The sequence below is a fragment of the Ascaphus truei genome (assembly GCF_040206685.1).
Source record: "Ascaphus truei isolate aAscTru1 chromosome 16 unlocalized genomic scaffold, aAscTru1.hap1 SUPER_16_unloc_1, whole genome shotgun sequence".
Lineage (NCBI taxonomy): Eukaryota > Metazoa > Chordata > Amphibia > Anura > Ascaphidae > Ascaphus > Ascaphus truei.
Genome location: NW_027453855.1, coordinates 519,545 through 546,293, shown reverse-complemented (window position 1 = coordinate 546,293; position 26,749 = coordinate 519,545). Strand labels below are relative to the sequence as shown.

The 26,749-nt window shown below is 44.7% G+C and overlaps 1 protein-coding gene across 5 annotated transcripts in view; it reads right to left on the bottom strand.

Annotated features, from left to right (window-relative positions):
- The window catches only part of GCNA (germ cell nuclear acidic peptidase), a 106,653-nt gene that overhangs the window by 20,112 nt on the left and 59,792 nt on the right, over nt 1-26,749 (bottom strand). For all 5 annotated transcript variants that reach the window (XM_075580853.1, XM_075580854.1, XM_075580856.1 and 2 more), the window contains 3 exons: nt 24,254-24,317; nt 23,095-23,171; nt 10,562-10,996 (listed from right to left, as the gene is read on the bottom strand). In XM_075580853.1, the coding sequence (XP_075436968.1) occupies nt 10,562-10,996; nt 23,095-23,171; nt 24,254-24,317 (576 nt within the window). The remainder of the gene's footprint in view (nt 1-10,561; nt 10,997-23,094; nt 23,172-24,253; nt 24,318-26,749) is intronic.

The window sequence follows — 26,749 nt, the reverse complement described above, 5'->3', positions numbered from 1 at the left end:
CTTTTTTCTTCCCATCATTCTGGTACAGGTTGATCTTAGTTATATCTGTCCAAAGAATGCTGTTCCCGAACTGGGCTGGCTTTTTTAGATATTGTTTGGCAAAGTCTAATCTGGCCTTTCTATTCTTGAGGCTTATGAATGGTTTGCACCTTGTGATGAACCCTCTGTATTTGGTCTCGTGAAGCCTTCTCTTTATGGTAGACTTGGATAATGATATGCCTACCTTCTGGAGAGTGTTCTTCACTTGTCTGGATGTTGTGAAGGGGTTTTTCTTTACCATGGAAAGGATCCTACGATCATCCACCACTGTTGTCTTCCGCGGACATCCAGGCCTTTTTGTGTTGCAGAGCTCACCAGTGCGTTCTTTTTTTCTCAGAATGTACCAAACTGTTGATTTGGACACTCCTAATGTTCCTGCTATCTCTCTGATGGATTTTCTTTTTTTTAGCAGCCTAAGGATGCCCTGTTTCACTTGCATTGAGAGCTCCTTTGACCGCATGTTGTGGGTTCCCAGCAACAGCTTCCAAATGCGAATGCCACACCTGGAATCAACTCCAGACCTTTTACCTGCTTAATTGATGATGAAATAACAAAGGAATAGCCCACACCTGTCCATGAAACAGCTTTTGAGTCAATTGTCCAATTACTTTCGGGGGGGCTACATATTAAAGTGATTTAATTCCTTAACCCAATTTGGATGTGAATACCCTTAAATTAAAGCTGTTACACAGCACTTTAAGCCCATATTCATTATTTAACTGTAACTTGAATTTATTTTGGTACACAGCCGAAATAATAAAACTTGTATCAGTGTCCAATTATTTCCGGACCTGTGTGTGAGCGCGCGCATAAAGTGGCTTGCGTGCTCAAAGCAGAGCTTGGCAAGGTAAAGAAAGAATTTACACAGGAAAGGGCAAGCACTGCGTTGACTGCCATGGAAGAAAAGCAAATCAAAGCTGACAACCTAATAGAGAAATATAAGGAGGCTCTGCATGAGATTCAGACTCAGCACAAGCGTGGAACACTCACGCCATGAGGTCTATGCTGTCAGCACAGAGATATGTGAATTGAAGGATGCAGAGGAAGAGATCCTGATTCGTTTAGAGACTGGTAAAAGAGCAAATACAGGGTTGAAACAGGAAATGTTAGCAGTGCAGGAAGCACTGCAGAATGCAGAGAGGGTGCTGCTAGAAGAATGTGTCTCCCTGGAGCAGTGCACGCAAGCAGACAGATATGGACAGGCAAACCAAGGGTTAACCCACCAGGCGCTCAAGAAGTTAGAGAAAGTTGCTGAATCTTGCTTGTTAATTCAATACATGTAGCAGGTCACGGCAAAGCTTCAAACAAGTGAGTACGAGAGTCTCTCCCAGCAATTGGCTCCCCTGAGAGCACTCATGAAATTCAGATAGAGGGACTCACGGTTTGTGAAGCGAGTGGCGCCGAGCCTTTGAATTCCTCTAACAGTCAAGTGCACCGCCAACCCTCAAGCAACTCCTCCGTCGCGCTGGGTGGTCTATGACCGGCGGTGACTGCACTATCAGCTGAGACAGCAACCCGGCGTGCCACCGGAGGCGAACCGGAACTGACGAGAACTCCTTCCACCGGAGGAAGAAGCGATGCACAGCCGTGATGAAAGACCGGAGGAAGGCTGAAGTGGTGACTAAAAAAAAAACTTTATTGTAGCAAAGTGTAGTACTGACGGATCCTCTGAAGCGTTTCAGCCACAGCAGGCCTTTGTCAAAGAGAGGTCTTTGACAAAGGCCTGCTGTGGCTGAAACGCGTCAGAGGATCCGTCAGTTCTACACTTTGTTACAATAAAAAAATTTTAGACACCACTTCAGCCTTCCTCCGGTCTTTCATCATGGCTGTGCATCGCTTCTTCCTCCGGTGGGAGGAGTTCTCGTCACGCAAGCAGACAAACTATGGAGCCAGCTGCAAGAGCTGCGTGTGAGTCTGCAAGAGGCCGAAGTGAACCAGGCGGATGCTGAGGAGATGCGGCGAGTACTACAGAAAGCAAGTGTCCAGGCTGCTAACCAAGTACAAGTACTAGAGGAACGGCTGAGTACCCAGTATGTTCCCACAGAGCAGCATGAGGAGCTGCCTGCCACGCTGAACATCACCAGAACATCGCTGGAGGCGGAACTTAGATGCCAGGTGGCTCTGTATGAGAGGGAGCGGGAAATAGTTCCAGAAACTGGCTCAAGAGATGGAGAAGCAGAGGGCTGCTCCATCCCCATGAGTCAGTACGCCAAGGAGAAAGAGGCCTGGAAAAAAGAAGCAGCCGAGATCCTAGGGACAAAAACTGCAGAGCTCCGGGGTATGATGGAGGATACGTGGAGGCAATCTCAGAGCAAGAACATTGAAGAGATCGAGGCCCTGAGAGGAGAATTGCAAGATGTTTTCAAGAGGCAGCAGTTTCTCGCTAATGCACTAAACTTGCTGCAGGCCAGAAATGGAAAAAAGGAAATATTTAAATCTTGCTCTGAATCAGCTGACAGATGTGGAATCGCGACTCAACGCCAAAGAAGCTGATCTGGCAGTTGCAGCGAGTGGAAATAGAAATGCAGAAGGACAGCTTCAAGAACTGAGGAAGGACCTGGAATCTGAGCGTGCTGCCCATAAGATGGCAGAGAAACAAAGTGTGACCTGGGCAAGGAGCTCAAGGCTCAGAAGGTTGAGCGGGACTCTACTGCTGCCCAGCATGTGGTTTCTCAGATGAGGTTGGAGAAAAAAAAATTACAAACCTAAGACAGACAATTGGGTCACAGAAGCAGTCCATGGAAAGGATGGTGGTAGAGTTAAAGCAGAATGAGGCTCCACGGAACAGTAATGCACAGGTGTCTCCACTACATCAAAAAGGTATTGGCCCGGCCCAAGCGTCGCCCAAGTTGAAGTACTGAAGCTAAATGGTATGGAACCAACACAGAACTTGTGGTGAATGACTGGACTCTAGTCTTAAATGCTGAAGGTACGCTGATGGAGAAAGGTCCAAAAACCATCACCGCTAAAGCAGAGTTACTGTCTTCACAAGAGAAGGCCAAACAGTTACTGGCGAGAGAATACAATGAGCTGACCAACGAGGTCAAGGCTTTTATGCAGGGTAAGGGAGACTGAGCACAAGAGGAAGACGACGGAGATACATCTTCAGAATATGCTGATCAAGGTCACAGAGTGGGATAGTTACATAGTAGATGAGGTTGAAAAAACAAATAGGTCCATCAAGTTCAACCTATGCTAAATTTAGACAACAGATACTTTATCCTATATCTATACTTATTGATCCAGAGGAAGGCAAACAAAAACCCCAGTGTAATATCATCCAATGATATCTCATAAGGGGAAAAATAAATTCCTTCCTGACTCCAAGAATTGGCAATCGGATTAATCCCTGGATCAACATCCTTCCCATGTAAACTTATTTGATATATCCCTGTATACCTTTCCCATCTAAAAAGATGTCTAACCTTTTTTTGAATAAATCTATTGTATCTGCCATAATAATAATAGCATGTTCTTGTATAGCGCTGCTAATTGTACGCAGCGCTTTACAGAGACATTTTGCAGGCACAGGTCCCTGCCCCGTAGAGCTTACAATCTATGTTTTGGGTGCCTGAGGCACAGGGAGATAAAGTGACTTGCCCACGGTCACAAGGAGCCGCCATCCTAGTCTCCATGGGTAATGAATGCCACATTTTAACTGCCCTTACTGTAAAGAACCCTTTCCTTTGTTGCTGGTGAAATCTCCTTTCCTCCAACCTTAAGGGATGGCCCGAGTCCTTTGTACTGCCCGTGGGATGAATAATTCTTTTGAAAGCTCCTTGAATTGTCCCCAAATATATTTGTATATAGTTATCATATCCCCTCTTAGACGCCTCTTATCTAATGTAAATAAATCTAATTTAGCTAGTCTCTCCTCATAAGTTAGATTGTCCATCCCCTTTATTAATTTGGTGGCCCTTCCCTGCACTCTCTCTAGTTCCATAATGTATTTTCTAAGGATTGGTACCCAAAATTGTACTCCATATTCAAGGTGTGGTCTTACTAATGCTTTGTAAAGGGGCATAATTATGTTTACTTCCCTTCCATCCATTGTCCGTTTGATGCAAGATAAGATCTTGTTTGCCTTTGCAGCTACTGCATGACTTTGGGCACTATTGCTAAGCCTGCTGTCTACAAGCACTCCTAAATCCTTCTCCATCAAGGATTATCCCAATATATCTCCATTTAATTTGTAAGTCACCTTTTTATTCTTGCTTCCCAAATGCATACATACACATAGAGAAAAGAAACCTAGTAGGTGAGCACTCAATCACAGCAGAAGTGTTGTGGTAATATTAAAAATATTCTTCATTTCCATCAATGAATATAAAATAAATGGGTTTAAAATCAGATCAAACAGCATGGACTGTGACTGTGATCAGAATTACATTGCTGTAACAGCTATGTTGATTATGCATATGGGAGATATATGACAAATAATCAAAATCTCATACTGTAAATTAACAGCCTAATGTGATAGAGTAAGGGGCCAGTAATTAAACTGCTCTATAGAAAATGCCTCAGCAGCCAGTAGTATCAATTGTTGTAACTTAGGTAAATGTAGCTCAATGACTAAGAGCTACAATACAGGAATGGAACTGCTACAATTATATATTGAATGCAGATACACCTCAAAGTATAGAAAGATACAAAACGGCAAGGTATGCAGTATCCACATGCTTGTGTGCACTGCCGAGCAGACAGTGTCTCCCTCCGTGGGAGCACACAGCCACAACACCGTCAGCAGGGATAAGGATACAATCACTGCTGCGGAAAGGTAAGTAAGCAGAGGCAGTAATAAATGTAAATAATTAGGGAGGCAATTAGTGCATACAGGAGGATGATGTCCATGTACATAGGTAGGTTGTATCCCTGTATATGGCAGAAAACATCGTAGCCCAAAGTAAGTGAGTGGCTGTGCCGTTAAATAACCAAATAATGCAGCCAAACACCAGACAGTTCCCAGCTGATGATAGAAGCGGATCCACGGCTAATATATATTCCCGTGAGTAGATCCGTGTGTGCACTATACAGCAAGGATGTATACAGTACAGAGTGAATAGATGATATAAGCATAAATGGTATGAAAGGATCACCAGGTAAAGTGTTAATCGGGCACATCCAGAACCAACAGGGTGACTAACCTAATCATGGCAGAACACTATCTCTTGTATGCACTGTCCCCTACATCAGCATTGATCATAATATATCAATGCTGATGTGCTCTAAGGCATGCCTAATTGATGACAGCAGAATAAAGTAGAGGTCCCTTATGTACAGAGGTCCTGCGAAGCTCAATTGCTGCATACAGGATCGTTGTATGGTATAACAAAGCAGGGACTCCGCAACTTAGAATCAATACCGGTGAATGTTGCAGTCACAGTGATGGCGCCCCGCATGTGTGGGGGAGCATGGCTAACACGCGCGTTTCACGTAGGAACGCTTCTTCAGGGCACGTAACTCCATCCCAAATGCATAACCTTACATTTATCTGTATTAAACCTCATCTGCCATTTACCTGCCCATGTTTCCAGTCTCTCCAAGTCCTTCTGAAGAGAAATTACATCCTGCTCTGATTCTATTACCTTACACAATTTAGTATCATCAGCAAAGATGGAGACTTGGCTCTCAATGCCAACCTCAAGGTCATTAAAAAGCAAGGGTCCCAGTACCGATCCCTGAGGTACTCCACTCACGACTTTAGCCCAACCTGAAAAAGTTCCATTTATGACAACCCTCTGTTATCTGTCCTTCAACCAGTTTTCAATCCAGGTGCATATATTATTAGAGTCCAATTTTCTTTATTTTGTACACCAACCTCGTGTGAAACCAAATCAAAAGCCTTTGCAAAATCTAAGTAGACCACATCAACTGCATTACCCTGGTCTAAATTCCTACTTACCTCCTCGAAGAAACAAAGAAGGTTAGTTTGGCATGATCTATCCTTCATAAATCCATGCCGACTATTACTAATAATTTTGTTTTCCATTAGGTATTCCTGAATATTATCCCGTATTAAATATTCAAGTAGTTTCCCCACTGTTGAAGTCAGGCTTACAGATCTGTAATTTCCCGGTTTTGATCTATCTCCCTTTTTAAATATAGGCACCACATCTGCTTTACGCCAATCTTGTGGTACTGAGCCTGTGGAAATGGAGTCCTTGAATATTAAATATAATGGTTTGGCTATTACTGAGCTTAACTCCTTGAGAACTCTTGGATGTATGCCAAGTCGCTTATGAACTTCTTCCTCAGTTAACCAATTGTTCATTAATATGGAGGTTGTGGCTTCCTCCTGCGGCACTACTATTGAACTTGATTCTTCCCTGGTAAACAGAGAGGCAAAGAATTTGTTTAACCTCTGCTTTATCCTTATCGCCAATAATCTGCCTACCCATCTCACACTGAAAGGGTCCTATATTTTCATTTCTCATTTTTTTGTTATTAAGGTACTTAAAGAACTTTTTAGGGTTGACCTTACTTTCTATTGCAATCCTTTTTTCATTATCGTTTTTGCTAATTTGATTGCCCTTTTGCAATTTGTGTTACATCCCTTATAATTCTGATAATAATTCTGATACAATGTCTCTGTCCCTTCTGATTTAAAGAATCTAAACGCCTTCCTCTTCTTGTCCATTTCCTCCCCTACCTGTTTATTTAGCCACATTGGTTTTGACTTATTTCTTTTATACTTATTACCCAAGGGTATACACTGATAAGTGTGCTTTTCTAACAATGTTTTAAAGACTGCCCCATTTATCTTCTAAATTTTTCCCTGCAAAAACATCATCCCAGTGTATTACTTGTAGATTAGACCTCAGTTTATTAAAATCTGCCTTTCTAAAGTTTAAGATCTTTGTTGAACCCAAGTAATCTGTTTTTTGATCATTTATTTCAAATGAGACAATGTTATGATCACTGTTACTCAAATGTTCCAGGACTTGAATATTTGTTATTACTTCTACATTGTTTGATATTACCAAATCCAGAACTGCCCCTCTCCTGGTTGGTTCCTCAATAATTTGGGTCATATAATTGTCTTTAAGCACCTCCAAAAACCTGTTTCCTTTTGTTGTAATGCTAATCTCATTGCCCCAGTCTATGTCTGGATAATTAAAACCCCCCATTATGCAAACATGACCCAGTTTTGATGCCTTCTCCATTTGCAAAGATATTTTAGCTTCCCCAATCTCACAGATATTTGGTGGTTTATAGCATATTCCCACAAACATTTTCTATATTCTTTTACCTCCACTGCTAATTTCTATCCACAAGGTCTCCAGATTTTCATCATTCCCTTCATAAACATCATCCCTTATAATAGGTTTTAGATCCGGTTTAACATATAAACATACTCCACCTCCCCTTCTATTTGTTCGATCCTTTCGAAAAAGGGAATAACCCTCTAAATGAACTGTCCAGTCATGAGTTTCATCCCACCATGTTTCAGTAATGCCTATGATATCATACTGCTCCCTTGCAGCTATTAATTCAAGCTACCCCATTTTATCTGTCAGGCTTCTTGCATTAGCAAGCATGCATTCAAGTTTTTTTTCAGCCTGTACTATTATCTTATTTGCTCCTTCCTTTCTGCGCCCACTTGGTTTAGTCTTTAGAAGTTTTCTAGTATTATCTGTATTTACTATGGGTGTCTCACTGCTTGTCAAATGCGCACTTGCCCCCATTCTACCTCCATACCACCTTGTATGCTCCTCTATTCCATTTAGTTCATTATCTGTTTCATTCCCCTCCATCCTAGTTTAAAATCTCCTCCAACCTTTTTAGCATTCTCCCCCCTAGCACAGAAGATCCCTCTTCATTGAGGTGCAATCCATCCCTAGAATATAGATGGCACCTCTCAGAAAAGGAGTCCCAGTGCTCTAAAAACCCAAACCCCTCCTTCCTGCACCACTTTCTTAGCCATGCATTAACCTCTCTGATCTCTGACTGTCTCCCTGCGGTAGCGCATGGCACTGGTAGTATTTCAGAAAATACTACCTTGGAGGGCCTTGCCTTAAGCTTTTGGCCTAGATCCCTGTAATCATTTTTTAGGACTCTCCATCTCTCTCTAACTTTGTCATTGGTGCCAATTTGTACCAAGACCGCCGGGTCAATCCCAGCCCATACCCCCACCCAACTGTTCGGTTCATGCGGTCCCGGCAACAGATTGCCCTATCTACCTTCCTAATAATTGAGTCCCCTACCACCACAATCTTTCTTTGTATCTGAGCATCCCGAGTCCTCACTGTGCTGGAGGAACTATTCCCCTGGCTGCTAGAGGAATTAGTCTCCCCCAGCCTTGCCATTTCTGCCCCGACATTCCCAATATCTTCACTCAATATGGCAAATCTATTGGGATAGTCTGGGCTGAGCTGGCAGAGAGAACCAACAGACTACAGGATGCTCAGGGAGGGATGAGGTGAATGATCACCCCAATGACGTGTGCTGTAGAGTATGGGTGTTCCCACAGTATAAAAAAAGTCTCCATACTGCCAATGTATGTCCGGAGTATATACAATGAGCGGAGTGAATAAAGTCCAATGACTTTGACCCCTAGTGTGGTGGACGGGTTAGAGGTAATAACGAGAGGGATGACCGGGGGGGTCTCTCTCATTGACCTGCTTCAATGTATGTAGCCGCACATGAGACCAATCCTCCTGGGGACACTCTGTAAATATTGAAATTAAAGTCCACTTACTGCATCTGGTGGGTCCGATATGCGTGCTCCTCGCTGCTCGTAGTATACAGAGGGGGAAACCTCTCACTGGAGGGAGAGAGGGGACAGCGGGCACTGCTAGGCAAATAGTGAGGGTTGGACTGCGCTGGGGTAAAAAGTTATTATTTAGCCATATGCAAACAGGGATAAAAAGGGAAGGTCCCCCGTAGTAACTAACGCGTTTCGCCCCTACGGGGCTTTGTCACTATTTGCCTAGCAGTGCCCGCTGTCCCCTCTGTATACAGGATGCTCAGGAACTTTTCCAAAAAGTAACATGCCAAAAGCTGAGCTTCAACGCTAAAATTAAACAAGAGAGACAGAAGAAGGTTGCGAAGTACCAGTCTGGAGGCCCAGAAGGCCTAGTACTTGCCCAAAGGAAAAACTCTTCAACTGGAAGATACTTTTCCAACATACAGAGTTAATCTCCCTAGAGGAGCCAGCAGCAGCTGCTGCCTAATTGAGCAGGCAGAATAAGAAAGTGTTGTAAGGAAGACATAGAGAACTTCCATTGAGAAGGGGGGGAGATAGAAAGTGCTAAAGAAGAGGCAGGCACAGTTCCTTAGACCCGCTGGACGTTGGTCGCGGAGTTTGCTGGGACTGCCTGGGTCGTTAATCCAGGATTTAACCCAGGATTTTTTTTTTTAGTATGTTCTTGTATAGCGCTGCTAGTTGTACGCAGCGCTTTACAGAGACATTTTTTTACAGGTGCAGGTCCATGGAGCTTACAATCTATGTTTTGGTGCCTGGGGCACAGGGAGATAAAGTGACTTGGCCAAGTTCACAAGGAGCCGACACCGGGAATTGAACCAGGCTCCCCTGTTTCAAACTCAGTGCCAGTCAGTGTCTTTTACTCACTGAGCCACTCCCTCCCTGGACTTACAGATAAGCAAAACCCCTTTATTGCTGTGTACAGAGACTGTGTATGTTACACATTATACTACCTATTTTGGGGTGGGAACCAGCTTAGCTGGCCATCTACTTAGTGAGGGCTAAAGCAACGGTGTAGTTAGTTTTCCCTAAAGGGAATAGGTGTTATTTTTATGTATGTTTTGACTTAAAAGGGCAGGAGGGGGCCTGTTGGTGTATGATTTAACCCTGTAAATAAACCCCCTGCATAGAGAAATACAATGTTTCCAGCCTTAACCAGGGACTAAATAGACTGCAACGTGGTGTGGGCATCACAGCATGTATGTGTATATATGTGTATATGTATATGTATGTATACAAACAAAAGACAGGGGTGCCCAATGTTACATCCAATTGACAAAACATATAAAGTAATAAGTGTATAAGCGTATAAGTGTGCACACCCCTGCGCTACAGGAGACTCTGGCAGCCCTCAAGTGGACAAAACCATATCCTGACAAATCTAAAAAAAAAAAAAAAAAAGAGTGCGCCCTCCAGAGCGTAATAATTTATTTTAAAAAAGGAGTGCAAGTGACACTCAAGTGTAGGAGATTTAAAAGCATTTAGGTCGACAATAGTCATCAGCTGGTTCCAACAGATGAGGACTGTTTGTCTCAGCGTCTCTAGGATATAACCCTCCCGTGGAAGTGGGTTTAATGTGTCCCAGCAGCTGATCAGTCTTCCTTGATCCAAGACCAGCATAGATATCTGCAGTCCGGAGTGTGAATCAGCTGGGGAGGCGGCTGGAGCTTCGAGAGGCTGTCCCGACAAGGCGAATGTAGCGACTAGGGGCTACGTCACTTGTCAACAAATTGTTATTACTTTATTACACTATGGAGTGCGCGCTCTCTTTTTTCCTCTTTTAAGACACACAGACACACACCAAATGATAAATCCAACCTGTTACAGCTGTTTTTGGTCGAATGGTTTTACTTGCAGTTGAACATGGTGTCTGGGTCTTGGTTCGGTTTTTTATTCGTTCCACGAGAGACTCAAATTCATCTTCAGAACTTTCAGGAGTACAACATTCGAGTTCATGTACAACTGCCCTTTCTTGCTTTTCTCTGGAGCAGAGGTCATTATGCCGCTCTGGGCGGTTTTCTTTATAATTCTTTTGAAGACTATCTTGAGTGCAGCTGGCCTCAGTGTTTGGCTGATTGACATTATCCAAATGAATATTTCTTCTTCCTTTAGTCCTGTCCCACAAAGTACTCTTTAGAACAATGGAATCCTCGTCATCACTGTCACTTTTAAACACTGGATACACCCAGTCTTGATAAGACCGGTTTCTGCCAGAGATGGGAGATGCTTCATAGATCTTAGAATTCTTAATTCCTAAGGACCAAGGGAACACAAAGGACGAGAGAATCATTGGGATATCAGAACATCACTAGTTCTCTCTAACCGGTCTTTTACTTTTAAAGGTAGCAAGAAAGAACTGCCCCATACTGCTATGTAATATCTATGCCCCAATGTTTACTCTAAAGAGTTCTTTCTGGATATCATAAATAAAGCGGGGATGGAAGATAATCCTCAAATTATTGTGAGGGGGGGGGGGGGGAATTTTAATATAATGGACAATAGATAATGGATCGGTTCTCCTCACTAGGAAAAGGATAACATCCAAAAGTTAAGAGACTATCTACGAATTGATTTGACCTATATTAAGAAATCTGAGGTTGGTTGATGATGGGAGAAATCATCCCCTGGATAGGGAATATTCATATTTTCCAGGTATACCACTCACTCTCACGTATAGATCACTTGATGGTGGGGGTTGACTTGCTCCCAAGGGTCAAGTCTGCAAACATTGAGAATATATGTGTGTATTTTAGTATATGCAACTGAAACAATCCTAGGTAAATCCCATATTTGAATCCTGTCTCATTCACCCTTTGCTGTGTGTATTTTAGTATATGCAACTGAAACAATCCTAGGTAAATCCCATATTTGAATCCTGTCTCATTCACCCTTTGCTGTGTGTATTTTAGTATATGCAACTGAAACAATCCTTGAATCCCATATTTGAATCCGGTCTCATTTACCCTTTAATTAAATTAAGATTTCACACCTAGGCAGGGAACACCATGTGTAGGAAAACCATCTGTTTGAATGTGCCTCACATGTGCTAATTAAGCAGGCAGAACTTAACTGTTAGGTGACTTGTTAGGCTCATAAAAAACACAGGCATAGCAGCCTTAAGCTGTCTGCAGCCCATTTCAAGTAGCACATTGTAAGTAGCAAGAGAACTGAAGTTTAAAAGGAAGTTCAAAAGGAGTGAACAAGTGAACACCTACTACTGGTCCTGATTCCTGAATTTGAACTACGCTGAGGAGGATATTATCTATCCCAGACTGCACATCTCAGCACTTTGCTATTGCTGTGATGCCACCATTACTATTTATATTTGCTATGGCATCGGTTCTTTTCAAACCATGCACTCCTTTCTACCAGCCCCTTTATGTCTCTGACTCTATTCATATATCTCCATCTTTCCTTCCTTCACCACTTCTCAGTTCACATGAACTCCTTTCTTACCTGCGCCCTCTGACACTACACAGCTATATCCCCTGCACTAAACAACACCCCTACAAAATCATCCTCCCACATTCTTTCTATCCATGCTTCTCCTCCTTGCTTCTGGGGATATCTCTCCCAATCCTGGTCCCTGCCTTATTCCAACATGCTCTCGCCGTCTGTCAAATGCAACTTCTACTCCTTCTGGTGTCAACCCCTCCAACCTCATACCCACCGCCTGTGCCCTTTTGTATGCTCGCTCCCTTTCTAACACGTTCCTCTCTGTGCATGACTTCTCTCTCACTCTCTGCTCCTATTTGCTATAACTGAGACCTGGCTCACCCGGTCCGACTCTGCTCTGGAAGCTGCCCTCTCTTATGGTGGCCTTTCTTTCTCCCACACTCCGCACCGATAGCAGGGGTGGAGGCGTGGGGCTCCTGCTCTCCTCTCGCTGCCGTTACCGTACCTTTCCTACTCCTCCCTCTCTTGCTTTTCCCTCCTTTGAGGCTCACACTGTCTAGATCTTCTCTCCTCTCCCTGTTCACGTGGTGGTCATCTATCGCCCACCTACCTCTACTCATCCCGGTTCTGCATCTCTCTCACTTGTAATCCTGGCTCTCTTTCTCTCCTCCGACTCCCCTGTTCTTCTCCTTGAGGACTTCAACTGCCACATTGATGACCCCTCGCTCCCCTGGGCTTCCCGCCTTCTCTCTCTAACCTCTTCTTTTGGCATTTAACAGTGGACTGCAGCCAGCACCCACAAGGATGGCCACTACCTAGACCTGGTTTTCACTAAAAACTTCTCTCTCCGATTTCTCCATTTTCCCCTCTCTGACCATCAAATAATCGCATTCACTCTCTCTCACAATTCTCCCCTTCTCCACCTCCATCTACCCCTCGGTACTGCAGAAACCTGCGCTCTATTAACCTACCAGCCTTTGAGTCCACTTTACGTTACTCCCTCTCCTCAGTTCTGCTACAGACTAACAACCTGGTCAGGAACTACAACGCTGCCTTATCCTCCCTCTCTTGATCTACATGCCCCGTTTTCTCACTACCGTCCTCGCCCATCTAACCCCTGACCCTGGCTAAATTCCCACACGCGCATACTGCGTTCCTTAACTCATTCCTCTGAACGCTTCTGGAGGAAATCACACTCTCGCAAACTTCCTTCACTGCAAATTTATGCTGTCCTGTTTCAACTCTGCCCTCTCTCAGGCTAAACCAGGGGTGGGGAACTTTTTTCTGCCAAGGGCCATTTGGATATTTATAACATCGTTCGCGGGCCAGACAGACACAGACAGGCACACAGCAGGCATGCAGGCAAACAGATTCCCCCCCTTACCTCTGGTAGTTGCTGCTGCTGCAAGGGGGGATCGTGCAGGGAGGCTACTGGGGTAAGTGCGGGGGGAAGTACGGTGGCTGCTGGGGCTAGTATAGTGGCTGCTGGGGATCGTGTAGGGCTGGCGGCGCCTCACACCACCTCCTCCCGATCGGGCGCGGCGGCCATTTTTTTTAAATTAGCGTGACCCCGGTTATAGCAGTTGCCTTAGCAGGGCCAGACCAAATGATTTCGGAGGACTTATACGGCCCTCGGGCCTGACGTTCCCCACCCCCGAGCGAAACAAATCTAATTTTCTTCATTAATCAACACGCACAAGTCTAACCCATGCCGACTCTTCTATCTTTGACTCTACTCAAACCACCCTCAGCTGCCTCTTCTTCCTCCATCTCACCTCAGGACTTTGCTGACTATTTTAAGGAAAAGGTGGAATCCATATGTCAGGACATCCCCTCTGTTTCCTCCTCCCATCGTACACCGCTTCCTAACTCTCCTCCTGCCTTCCTTGACTCTTTTTCCACTGTCCCAGAGGAGGATGTGTCACTGTTGATCACATCTTCTCCCTCTACCACTTGCCCTCTTGACCCCATTCCCTCCCATATCCTAAAACCTCTTGCTCCTACTATAATAGAGCAAGGCTCTGTTCTGGGGGCCCCTACTATTCTCAATGTTCATCAATAATCTTCCCACAGCTTGTAAGGAAGCTTCAATACACATGTATGCAGATGACACAATCCTATATGCACACAGCCATAGCCTCTCAGACCCTGAACACATACTTCAGTCTGACTTTGAGACTTGAAAACTGGATTTCCCAAAACAAACTATTTTTAAACACTAACAAGACTAACAATGGTATTTGGGACCAAGACTAAATTTTTTAAGCTTCCAGTGAATGAGCTCCAGATCAGAACCAACGCTAACACCACACTAACTCCTGTTAGTAGTTTTAAATACCTGGGCATATGGTTTGACTCCCACTTAACATTCGGGATGCACGTTGATACCCTGACATCCAAAACCTATGCCAAACTAGGTGTACTTTATAGGAACAAATCCTCCCCTAGCCTGCTGGTGAGAAAGCGTATCGCACCGCAGATGCTAATGCCAATTATCGACTATGGAGACATAGTAAACGGCTCGGCACCCCAAACCCACCTTGGCAAACTTGACACCCTCTACAATTCAATATGCCATTTTGTTCTCCAATGCAACTACAACACACATCACTGCGAAATACTAAAGAACTAGATAGGTCATCACTTGAGTCTAGGCGCAAAGTTCATCTCTCCTGTCTTGCCTTCAAATACTTTCTGGGCAAGCTACCTGCCTATCTGAACAAGCTCCTCACCCCTACCACACGCAGCACTTATCTGAGATCTGACTCCAAAAGACTGTTCATGGTCCCAAGGCTCAACAAAGAAGCCGGCCGTTCCTTCTCTTGCCGTGCACCCCAAAACTGGAACAGCCTACCGGAGATCCACCACCAGTTTAAGTTATTTCAAAACCAAAGCCGTCTCACATTATAATCTGGTCTGTAACTGTTACATACTCCCATAATATATATTATCTTTAACTGTGCACGCAATGTCTTGTATATAATCTATACCCTGTTCACTTATTTAAATGTATTTGTAACCATGTACTATTTATCATTTTAACTCTATGCCCAGGAAATACTTGAAAACGAGAGGTTACTCAAATGTATTACTTCCTAGTAAAACGTTTTATAAATAAATAATCCCTACGCGCTCACACATTTTTAACTCATCCCTCTACTCTGGTACCTTTCCATCCTCATTCAAACATGACAGTTATACCATTACTCGAAAACATCAAGCTTGACGCTACCTGTCTTTCTAACTATCGACCTGTCTCCCTCCTGCCTTTTGCCTCTAAACTCCTTGAACGTCTTGTACAGATGCAGCCACCAGTATTAGAACACTGAATGGGACTGCAGGGACCCCTGCGGTGTTAATCTGATGGGCCACTAAGAATCTCACAGAAAAGTTGCGTCAACGTTGCGGCATTTACTGCGAGACTGCCCCAGAATTTCCCAGGCAATAGATCTAATACTCGTAGCTGCATCTGTATTCTCTCGCTCCATTTTCTCAACACCTATTCTGTTCTAGACCCTCTACAATCTGGCTTCCGCACTGCTCACTCGACTAAAACAGCCCTCACTAAAATAACTAATGACCTCCATGCTGCCAAAGACAGAGGTCATTATACTCTTCTCATATTACTCGACCTCTCTGCAGCATTTGATACTGTGGACCATCCTATTCCCCTTCACATTCTCAATACTCTTGGTATTCGGAACAAAGCTCTATACTGGATCACCTCTTACCTCTCCCATCATACTTTCAGTGTCACTTTTGCCAACACCTCCTCCTCAATCGATCTCTGTGGGGATACCCCAGGGCTCTGTCCTGGGACCTCTTCTCTTTACCCTGTACACACTTTCTCTAGGTGACCTAATCACATCTCTTGGGTTTAAATATTACCTCTATGCTGACGACACACAAATTTACTTTTCAACCCCTGACCTTACACCTGCTGTACAAACCAAAGTTTCTGAATGTCTCTCTGCTATATCATCCTGGATGGCCCTCCACCGCCTTAAACTTAAAATGGCAAAAACAGAGCTCCTTATACTTCCCCCCAAACCTGGCCCTACTACCTCCTTCCACATTACTGTTGGAACTATGATCATTCACCCAGTAGCTCAAGCACGCTGCCTATGGGTCACACTGGACTCCTCTCTCACATTCAGAACGTTTCTAAAACCTGCTGCTTTTTCCTCCGCAACATAACAAAGATACGCCCTTTCCTCTGTTGTTCGACTGCTAAAACTCTGACTCAGGCCCTCATTCTCTCCCGTCTTGATTACTGTAACCTCCTGCTGTCCGGCCTTCCTGCCTCTCACCTGTCTCCCCTACAATCTATCCGAAACGCTGCTGCCAGATTCACTCTACTCTTTCCTAAATCTGTCTCAGCGTCCCCCCTGCTGAAATCACTCTCCTGGCTTCCAATCAAATCCCGCATCTCGCACTCAATTCTCCTCCTCACTTTTAAAGCTTTACACTCTTCTGCCCCTCCTTACATCTCAGCCCTAATTTCTCGCTATACACCCTCCCGACTCTTGCATTCTTCTCAAGGATGTCTTCTCTCTACCCCCTTTGTATCTAAAGCCCTCTCCCGCCTTAAACATTTCTCACTGACTGCCCCACACCTCTGGAATGCCCTTCCCCTCAATACCCGACTAGCACCCTCTCTATCCACCTTTAAGACCCACCTGCTTAACGAAGCATACGAGTAGCACCGTGGCTAATACTATACGCATGATACATCAAACTTGGCCCCCTGCAGACACACTTACCAGAATGGCCTCCCACTGTCTCTGTACGTTCTTCCTACCAAATTAGATTGTAAGCTCCTCGGAGCAGGGACTCCTCTTCCGCAATGTTACTTTTATGTCTGAAGCACTTATTCCCATGATCTATTATTTGCTATTTATATGATTGTCACGTATTACTACTGAGAAGCGCTATGTACATTAATGGCGTTAAATAAATAAATTGGAAAGGGAAACGGGGGTACTGCTCAGCTGAAGATTTATACTATCTGGAGTGGTGCTATCTGGGATGAAGAATGAATGTATTTATGTAGAGAGGAAGATCCCCTTTGATGCACTCTGCTCCACTATTATTGTAAAATACATTTTATTATATTCTTGGAAAACAAAACTCTGATTAAAACATAACTTCTAGCGCTTTCACTAATTGAACTGTCCCGAGTCATATACTCAATTACATCTAGTGTTTGTGAAATGAACACAAATAGCAATGTGCCCAAATAAAGAGACCCCTTTCTCTATTAGAGTTACTATCCACAATGTTAAGATGTTATCCCATAATGGAGATGTTTATCTTGCAGACTGTATCGGTGAGTATGCGGAGGATAAAATAATTCTAATTGATTCAACTTCACTACAGTGTGTGAAGTATGCAACGGTATACTAGAACAAAGCTTATAGGTGCTGTGTGAAAGATCTGTGGACAAACCAGATTATTAAAACCCACAAATAATCCTAATGCATATATAGGAATCTGTTCAGAAATCTTGCCAGAGGTAGTGGTGTATAGCTCAGATTCTAATATAGAGCCAGCGGGTTCTGTGGCCACACACACTGATGTTGTTGACTAGCTAAGGCTGCGCTTATAGTGCCGGCTACGGCTACGGCTGCCGTCTCTCGTCTCCGTAGCCCAAGCGAAAGTTGTAATTTGAGTTTGAGAGACGTCTCTTGCTACAAGGGGAGTGACAGAAGGCAGAGGGGCGGGGACAAGAGCAAGGGGGAGGGCAGAGGGGCGGGGACAAGAGCAAGGGGGAAGGCAGAGGGGCGGGGACAAGAGCAAGGGGGAGGGCAGAGGGGCGGGGACAAGAGCAAAGGGGAAGGCAGAGGGGCGGGGACAAGAGCAAGGGGGAAGGCAGAGGGGCGGGGACAAGAGCAAGGGGGAAGGCAGAGGGGCGGGGACAAGAGCAAGGGGGAAGGCAGAGGGGCGGGGACAAGAGCAAGGGGGAGGGCAGAGGGGCGGGGACAAGAGCAAGGGGGAAGGCAGAGGGGCGGGGACAAGAGCAAGGGGGAGGGCAGAGGGGCGGGGACAAGAGCAAGGGGGAGGGCAGAGGGGCGGGGAAAAGAGCAAGGGGGAAGGCAGAGGGGCGGGGAGAAGAGCAAGGGGGAAGGCAGAGGGGCGGGGACAAGAGCAAGGGGGAAGGCAGAGGGGCGGGGACAAGAGCAAGGGGGAAGGCAGAGGGGCGGGGACAAGAGCAAGGGGGAGGGCAGAGGGGTGGGGACAAGAGCAAGGGGGAGGGCAGAGGGGCGGGGACAGGAGCAAGGGGGAGGGCAGAGAGGCGGGGACAGGAGCAAGGGGGAGGGCAGAGGGCGGGGACAAGAGCAAGGGGGAAGGCTGAAACGGAGAGGAGGTGTAATTTCTGTTTGTATGCTGAATTTACTTTACATTACGGGAGAAAATTTACCATTTTAAATTTGTTCATATAGTGTGTTTCACTTGAGACACACACACACACACACACACACACACACACACACAGCGCCCAGGAAAAATGAAAGGAGCAGGGCTCCCCTCCCCCCCCCCCCCCAACCCATAGCGCACCTACCACGGAAAAACAAGTTTTAGCGCGCAATTTTTACTTAACCCCTCAATACATATCAAAATATACCGCCAAGTCCCCAATACATATACATATATACCCCAACACATCTAAAAAATACCCCAACCCCCCCAATACATATATAAAATACACCCCCAATACATATAAAAATCAGACTTACCTTCGGGATGATCTCAGGTCAGACCGGTGGCTGCAGGGGGTAGGGGGGCGGTGCTGCGGGGGGCGGTGGCTGGCGGGGGGCCCACCGGTGGCAGTGCTGTGGGGGGGGTGGCTGGGGGTGGCCCGGCGGCTGACGGGAGGCCCGGCGGCAGGTCAAAGCAGTTGTCGCCAGCCCTGCCCCGCTGCAGGCTCCTGTCTGTCCCACGTTGGCTGCTCACGCACGCGCCGGGCGTCCTTCTCACGCCGGCGCGCCGGAAGCTTAGCCCAGCTGACTTTTTTTTTTTTTTTACATGAACTGGCCCGGCCGCACAGGAGACTGGGACCCCAGACACACGGGGCCCAGGACGCCAACACCTGCAGTCACCCCTTGTTGGAGGCCACACACACCCCCAACAGGGGTGGTCTGCCGGTGTCGGTATCCCTGGCCCTGTTGGCCCGGCCACGGCTGGGCCAGTTTAAAAAAAAACCAAAAAAAAACGCTGCACCGGGTGCCGGATCTCTCGGCAGCGGCGGAAGTCAGCTGGGCTAAGCTTCCGGCATGCCGGCATGAGAGGGAGGCCCGGCGCGCGCACGAGCAGCCATTGTGGGACTAACAGGTGCAGCGGGGCAGGGCTGGCAGCAACTGCTATGACCTGCCGCCGGGCCACCGCCCGCCCGCAGCCCCGGACGCCACCTGTCAACGCCTGGAAATGCGCGTCGGGTGACATCACACATGCGTCAATGTGCTAGCACGATCAGGACAGAGTTCCTGAACTTTCACTACCATTGTCCGTGCCTGTTCTGTAGCCAGTTAAAAAAAAGGTTGTGGGCTGATTGAAGGAAACCACCTAGCTGTGGAGACTCCATGCTATATCTCTCGTGATAAGGCTTACATTGAGAGGGGATCCTCCAGAGGTCCGAGGGTTAGTCAGTGCAGACAATGCTGTATGACTGCATTGCAACATTGTTGTTACTCATTGTCTCATATTGATAAGTATGCTTGTTCTTTGCTGACAGTTACAAGTAGCAAAATCTCTATACTGGCACTACATACTTAGCTGCTGTGAGATTTGTGTATCTCTTACCTGGTCAACATCAGTGTGTGTGGCCACAGAACCCGCTGGCTCTATATTAGAATCTGAGCTATACACCACTACCGGTGGCAAGATTTCTGAACAGATTCCTATATATGCATTAGGATTATTTGTGGGTTTTAATAATCTGGTTTGTCCACAGATCTTTCACACAGCACCTATAAGCTTTGTTCTAGTATACCGTTGCATACTTCACACACTGTAGTGAAGTTGAATCAATTAGGATTATGTTATCCTCCGCATACTCACCGATACAGTCTGCAAGATAAACATCTCCATTAGCAGTTAATAGCTTAACATTGTGTATAGTAACTCTAATAGAGAAAGGGGTCTCTGTTTGGGAACATAGCTGTGTGTGTTAATTTCACAGACACTAGATGTAATTGAGTATATGACCCAGGACACTTCAATTAGTAAAAGCGCTAGAAGTTATGTTTTAATCATAGTTTTGTTTTCTAAGAATAAGAATATAATAAAATGTATTTTACAATATTAGTGGAGCAGAGTGCATCCAAGAGAATCTTCCTCCCTACATAAATACACTATATAAATAAAGACATACAATACGTATAGTGCTACCAGATCATGCCCCAATCTGGCTGGACCTCGAGTAGGTAGGAAGCTGCCAACACAGAAGGTATGGAGGTTCCCGAGTATACTAATGAATAGACCATATTTTCTGAATTTTGTGATAAACAATCCATTTGCATAGGGAGCTTCAAAGGGGCAGCAGACACCTTTGGGATTCACAAGTACAGCGAGTCATGATTTAAATCCAGGACGTCTAAGGCATCATGTCGAGAGGACTCCGGCATGTCTGGGGAGACACGGATTTAACAAAAGAACCTGGCATTGTAAGGTGTTACTTGGGGAGGAGGAGAGGTGAACATTTTGGCCTGACTAGTGGCTAGGTGTCAGGGGACAGGGAGACATTAGGTCTCCAGGGAAGTAGGCTTGGCCAGGTATGCTAAGCAGCTGACGTGCGAAGTTGGCACATGCTCGCAGCATACATGGAAGCTTCTGCCAGGCTACTTTAGTACCACACAGTGGTTGGCTGCACAGCATAAGGATAGTCTTTGTGTGTCTATAGAGATTTGTGCAGACAATCAGAGATCAGTTCCATCATGTAAAAGATTCAGTTCCATCTTGTAAGAAGTTCCATCTGATTCATCTAAGCTACAGCAGGGGGTACAGAGACTATGTCATCGCAACTAAAGATTTGTATCCAGCTTCCAGTATTCGTAAGGACTAAGGATTTGCTAACTAATCCTGCATTGGGGGAATACAAATATTACTTTTGGCGGAAAAATAGGGGTTGCAGCTAGCGCCCCTAGTCAAGGACTGTCTCGCGGCTCTATTAGTGCATTCACCCCGCATCTGGGAATGAATGCCTAGAGACTTTATTTTGGTGGATTTCGTCCCGTGGACATTTTATTTCATTTGACCCCATTCCAGTAAGACTGTTATTCGTGATATTTTTGTAATCCAAGCTGTGTGTGTTCTTTATGTGAATAAATAAAATGTATTTTATTTCATGCTTTATTCAATCAAAGGACCCATCTAGATGGTAAAGTGTTAATAACCTTGGTCTACTCTGACAGTAAGCAAAGGTCTTAGCTGAAAGATTGAAGATCCATCTACAATCTGTAATATCCCCAGATCAAACAGGGTTTATATGGGGCAGAAATCCTACTTCAAATATTAGGAAAGTATTAGCTGCGATCCAACAGATACAAAATACCATAACTGCAATGCCCCCCCATGCCTTCTCAATCCTGATTCCGAGAAGGCTTTTGACATGGTAGTGTGGGTTTATATACGGTGTTCCAGAACTTTGGGATTGTGGGAGAATCTGGCAATGCTATCAAAAGGAATATATACTAGCCTAACGCTATACTAATATTTCATTCACAACATGAATACAAATACAAATTCCTGATGCCCCAAGGGGTGGGTTAATGCTAGTATTAGTATTTTATTCATGTCTACTGTATATGTTTAGGTATTGTATTGTATGTCTTTATTTATATAGCGCCATTAATGTACATAGCGCTTTACAGCAGTAATACATGTGGTAATCCAATAAATAACAGATAATATAAATAACAGATCAAGGGAATAAGTGCTTTAGGCTAAGGCCCCGGTATCTCAGCTGTAACGCGCGCCCGCGCTTTTGGCGGCGCGTTCAGCCGATTCCCCGGTCTGCAGCTCACTGCAGGAGGAGAGACCGGGGGGGGCGTGGCGGAGGAGTGACAGGGGCGCGGCCATGACGTCACCCGGCAGGTTCGCCCTCATTGGCTGAACCGCCGGGGGGCGTGCCTAATCGCTCGACGCGAGTCCTGCTCTCAATTCTATTGAGAGTAGGAGTAGCTCTCGCGCGAGCGCTGCGGCCCCCCCCCTCGCAGCGGTCCCGGCGCCATTGGGGGGAGGGCTCTCGTGCGCGCAGCGTCCGCCACAGCGGACGCTGTAGTAGGCAGCGGGGGCAAGGCCTTAGACATTAAGGAAGAGGAGTCCCTGCCCCGAGGAGCTTACAGTCTAATTGGTAGGTAGGGAGAACGTACAGAGACAGTAGGAGGGAGTTCTGGTAAGTGAGTCTGCAGGGGGCCAAGCTTTATGTGCCATGTGTAAATATATATGCCTATGTCCTAGCCTAATCCTTACAACCACTTAGAAGCCATCTTGGTTTTGTTTAAGTATTTGATTAAGTATTAAATTGATGAGATGTGACCGCTGCTTGGGGTTTTTTTTTGGTTTGTTTTTTAAATCTTCTTAGCTGTATGTGTATATATGTACATATACATATGTAATACACAAAGTAATATGCTTCGACGAATCATGGTACTGAGTAAAGAGAAAATATGTAAGAAGCCAGTTCTCACAGACCTGACAACTAGTTTAAAGATTGAGTCAAAATATTGAATGGCTTTCCATGTATATGATGTAAACACGTGCGTTAACATGCTGTTTGGGTTTCATTGTATATGTCAATCTATAATAAAGGATCATTTATATAAAACAAAAGTGTCAAGAAAAATAAAAAGCCAGAGGATAGTATATCTGCCTTTCGATCTATGTGTAAGGAAGCAAAAAAGTCACTTCCTTACTTTGCACATGCCACGCACTTACATTTCTAACTGATGACCTACCATTCTTGCCTTTTGCTCCCTTTCCATTTCGTGGGACAATTGAAGCAAAATCCTCCTCCGAGTCAAAGTCCTTCAAGCTGCAACATCAGAAATTAGCATAAAAGAGTGAAGTTTAGGAAGTGCAAAACATACAGGACCCCTATAAGCTCATATTGAACCCCCAAAATAACCACAACATATATATGCGTATAAGTGTCACAGAGGAGTGCTACTGAGCATGGCAATATATACTTACAACCAGAGACAGAACATGAAACAGACAGAGCTCAGTGCTACATCCTAATACACGGTACAGTATATATATATCTATATCTATTGAATAAAATGGTCTTTTAGTTTAACTCTTTGGCCAAAGTGTGGTAAGCCCTTGCGCCCCTCCAAGGCAGACCACGTCTCAAGGGCCCTAACACTACTTTGCACCTTCCACACCCAGGGGAACTTGCATCCAGTTTGATTGCAACAAATCTAATACAGAGTGCTCTTCCTGGTATTATACAGGTAATAAGAGCTTCAGACTTAGAACTATGCAACTAATTTTGATAGATTTATTATAAATCATTTTTCCTGGTAATGTACCTTGAGACGTGGTCTGCCGTGTAGTGGCTCAAGGGCTTACCACACTTTGGCCAAAGAGTTAAACTAAAAGACCATTTTATTCAAAAGATATATATCTATATCTATATATATATTTAGGCACTGTACCGTGTATTAGTGTCTTTGGATGTAGCACTGAGCTCGGTCTGTGTTTCATGTTCTGTCTCTGGTTTTAAGGTTAGGAAGTGTCAGAACAGAACATATTAGTGGGCCTGCATTGTCAAGTCTTAAAAACGTAGAACAGTATGTTTTCCACATTACTTCTGCTCATTCATAAGCTTTCCAAAGTGTTGCAGTTGTCTAGCCAAGGATAGTCCTTGCGTGTCCCGTCTGCCTCAAACACACTTTTACCTTTCTAATTTATTTTTAACCAAAAAGTACAAACATTTTGATTTTTTAATTATACAACATTGAGCTCTATTTTGTTAAAACGCTAGATAGCCTTGAAAATAAACCAAATCCTGACAGCCCTCACATGTTCATGTTCCAGGATTTTGATCAATTTACTTCACTTTTGCATGAAGTTCAACATCATGATATTCCAGTTTTGGTGGTTTTCACTTACCTAACATCCTGCTGGTAAGAAACCTTATTTGCTGACTGTTTTGGCGTTTTCAACTGTGTTAAAACTAAATGAGAGATTAAAATATGAACAATTAAAATACAATGCAGATAGTGTCTCAAAGTTCGTGTAGTCCCTGCTACAAATATATGTATACTGTCAACAATATAGATAGAGTGACCAGACGTCCTGGGTTAGCCAAGGGAGTCCCGTTTTTTGGTCTTTGTCCCGGGTTCCGACTTTTCTTTTAAATGTTCCATGTTTAGGCCGTTCACGCATGTGCGATGGGCGCTTGCTGCTCGTGTGCATGGACCATGGGTGCTTGCCGCATGCGTGAAATTTGTCCTTGGAAAAATATGATCACCCTAAATATAGAATTAATCCGCTCCACCTATCACATGGTGCTGTAAGGAATAAGAGACACTGTCCCTGATGTGCCTGGCAACACAACAGGAGATATGGAATTGGAAAAGGAGAAAAACAGATAGAATGTGGAAACAAATTGTCAGTTCCAGAAACACAGACAGTCCAACTGCCAGTCTGAGACCAGACACAGATAGGGAGTGCCAGACAGAGGCACACAGAGACAGACAGCCTAGGTGACAGAGGTGCTTAAGAGACAGCCTGACTCTTGAGAGAAACAAACAGATTCATGAGAAATCTCACTCTAAAAATACACTTCATCAAATTAGAACGTTGGTCTTTTGTCTTACAAACCATTTGACATCAACAATACAAAATGTACGAAACATTTAATAATTGATAGTGACCCCCTGTCTATAACTACAAACTTAAAACCTAAAACCAACATACTATCCCCTGGAATCAGATACTTTTTAATAGAACATGAAAGGGGATTACAGTCAGTAGGTACTGTCACGAGAGACCAGGTCTTACCAACAAATAATACCGGGATTCTGGACTGAGCAGACATGGCGAGTAAAATAAATTGTAATTTATTTCCTTTTAAGACAAAACACACAATATTTCACAATTACAGTCAGTATACACTTACTGGGATGGGGAAACAAAATAAAATGTCCACGGAATGAAACAAGGTCTCTGGGCATCCCTGCAAGTAGGTGCGCGATGTCAGCCTTGCGACAGTCCTTAGCTAGGGGTGCAACTTGCTAGCCCACTATCTCCGCCAAAAGGAAGTCTTTCGTAATGTCCTTACAGGATTCGTTCGGGAATCCATAGCTCAAACGAATTCTGGAAGAGGGCTGCAATCCTTGGTTACGATGTAGTTAACCCCTCACACTCCGGAACCGCTGACCCTGTACTTGGACGCTTCTTGGTAAAATCTGAGATGAATCTGCCTGGGACTGGGCTGCAGGCATTTTTATAGGGTTATGGGTCCTATACCTAACATACACCCAATCCTTTCATGGGAATAATTTTCCCCACCTATCCCCGACTTGCAAATACCTTGCAAAGAGGGCAGCAGTTGCTTCCCGGTTTGCACAGAGCAAGTGCTAACCTCACACCTGAGCTACTTCGCATACAGGCCCAACCTCTTACCCGGCGACAGAAAGTCTGGGGTTTGGCTACCAAGTGTGAAGTGCCCATACTTCCCACCGGTATCTGGCAATTAACAATATCCTGGCCACCCGAACACCTAGGGTCGCTGAGGCTTTTCAACTCCGGACTTCTCATAGACACTTGGGCACCACCTTATCAGGGTGCCTTTTGAAGTTCGGAGATGAAAAATCCCTCAGCTCATTCATCCATAACATATGGGCATATTAATGGATACAGGACAGGAAGGGATTCCTGCCTGTACATTTTAAAACACCATTACGATACAGTTTATTTATAAATGTATGTTCTGCTTATGCAACAATTATAAACCTTATATGTTTGTTTATGGTTTCTTTTTACCTAGCTGCACTCCAAAAATTAGAGTGCTAGCTGTTTCCTAATGCAAGCTATCCACGTAATTGAATGTGCTCTGATGGGCTGTGGTTTGACCTATACTCTGTCTGGGTTACAAGCCGGCATTCAATGTATCCGTCCTGGCTTTGATCGTTAACTGCAAACACGCGCCACTACTTCAACTCAAGTGGATAACAAGACGGCAGGATTCTATGTATCAAGAAGGCACTTCAGCTAAACCGCAGACCACTTATTCAATTGACTTTGCGGTTTCATCGTCTGTGCTCTAAAAACTGATGCCTATCTTGAAAGCAGCTAATTATTCTCAGGCACACTTCTTCAATCAGCGCCCCCTTGTGTCGCAAATACAGTTAGCACATAGTTCATTCAACAGCAGCTAGCTGCAAAACAGGGACAATAAAGGTAGTGTAGGGGAAAACATGGTGTTATGATGGCAATACATTTTAACCCCTTCTGTCCCAACACGGTTTAGGGTTAACCAGCCGGGCATAATACCTTTATTATTGGCCTGGTTAACCCGTCCACTGCCACAGGTACTTTGAGTAATGATATGGAAATCAGATACACAAAGAGATCATATTGAACAGTATAGAATATATTTTG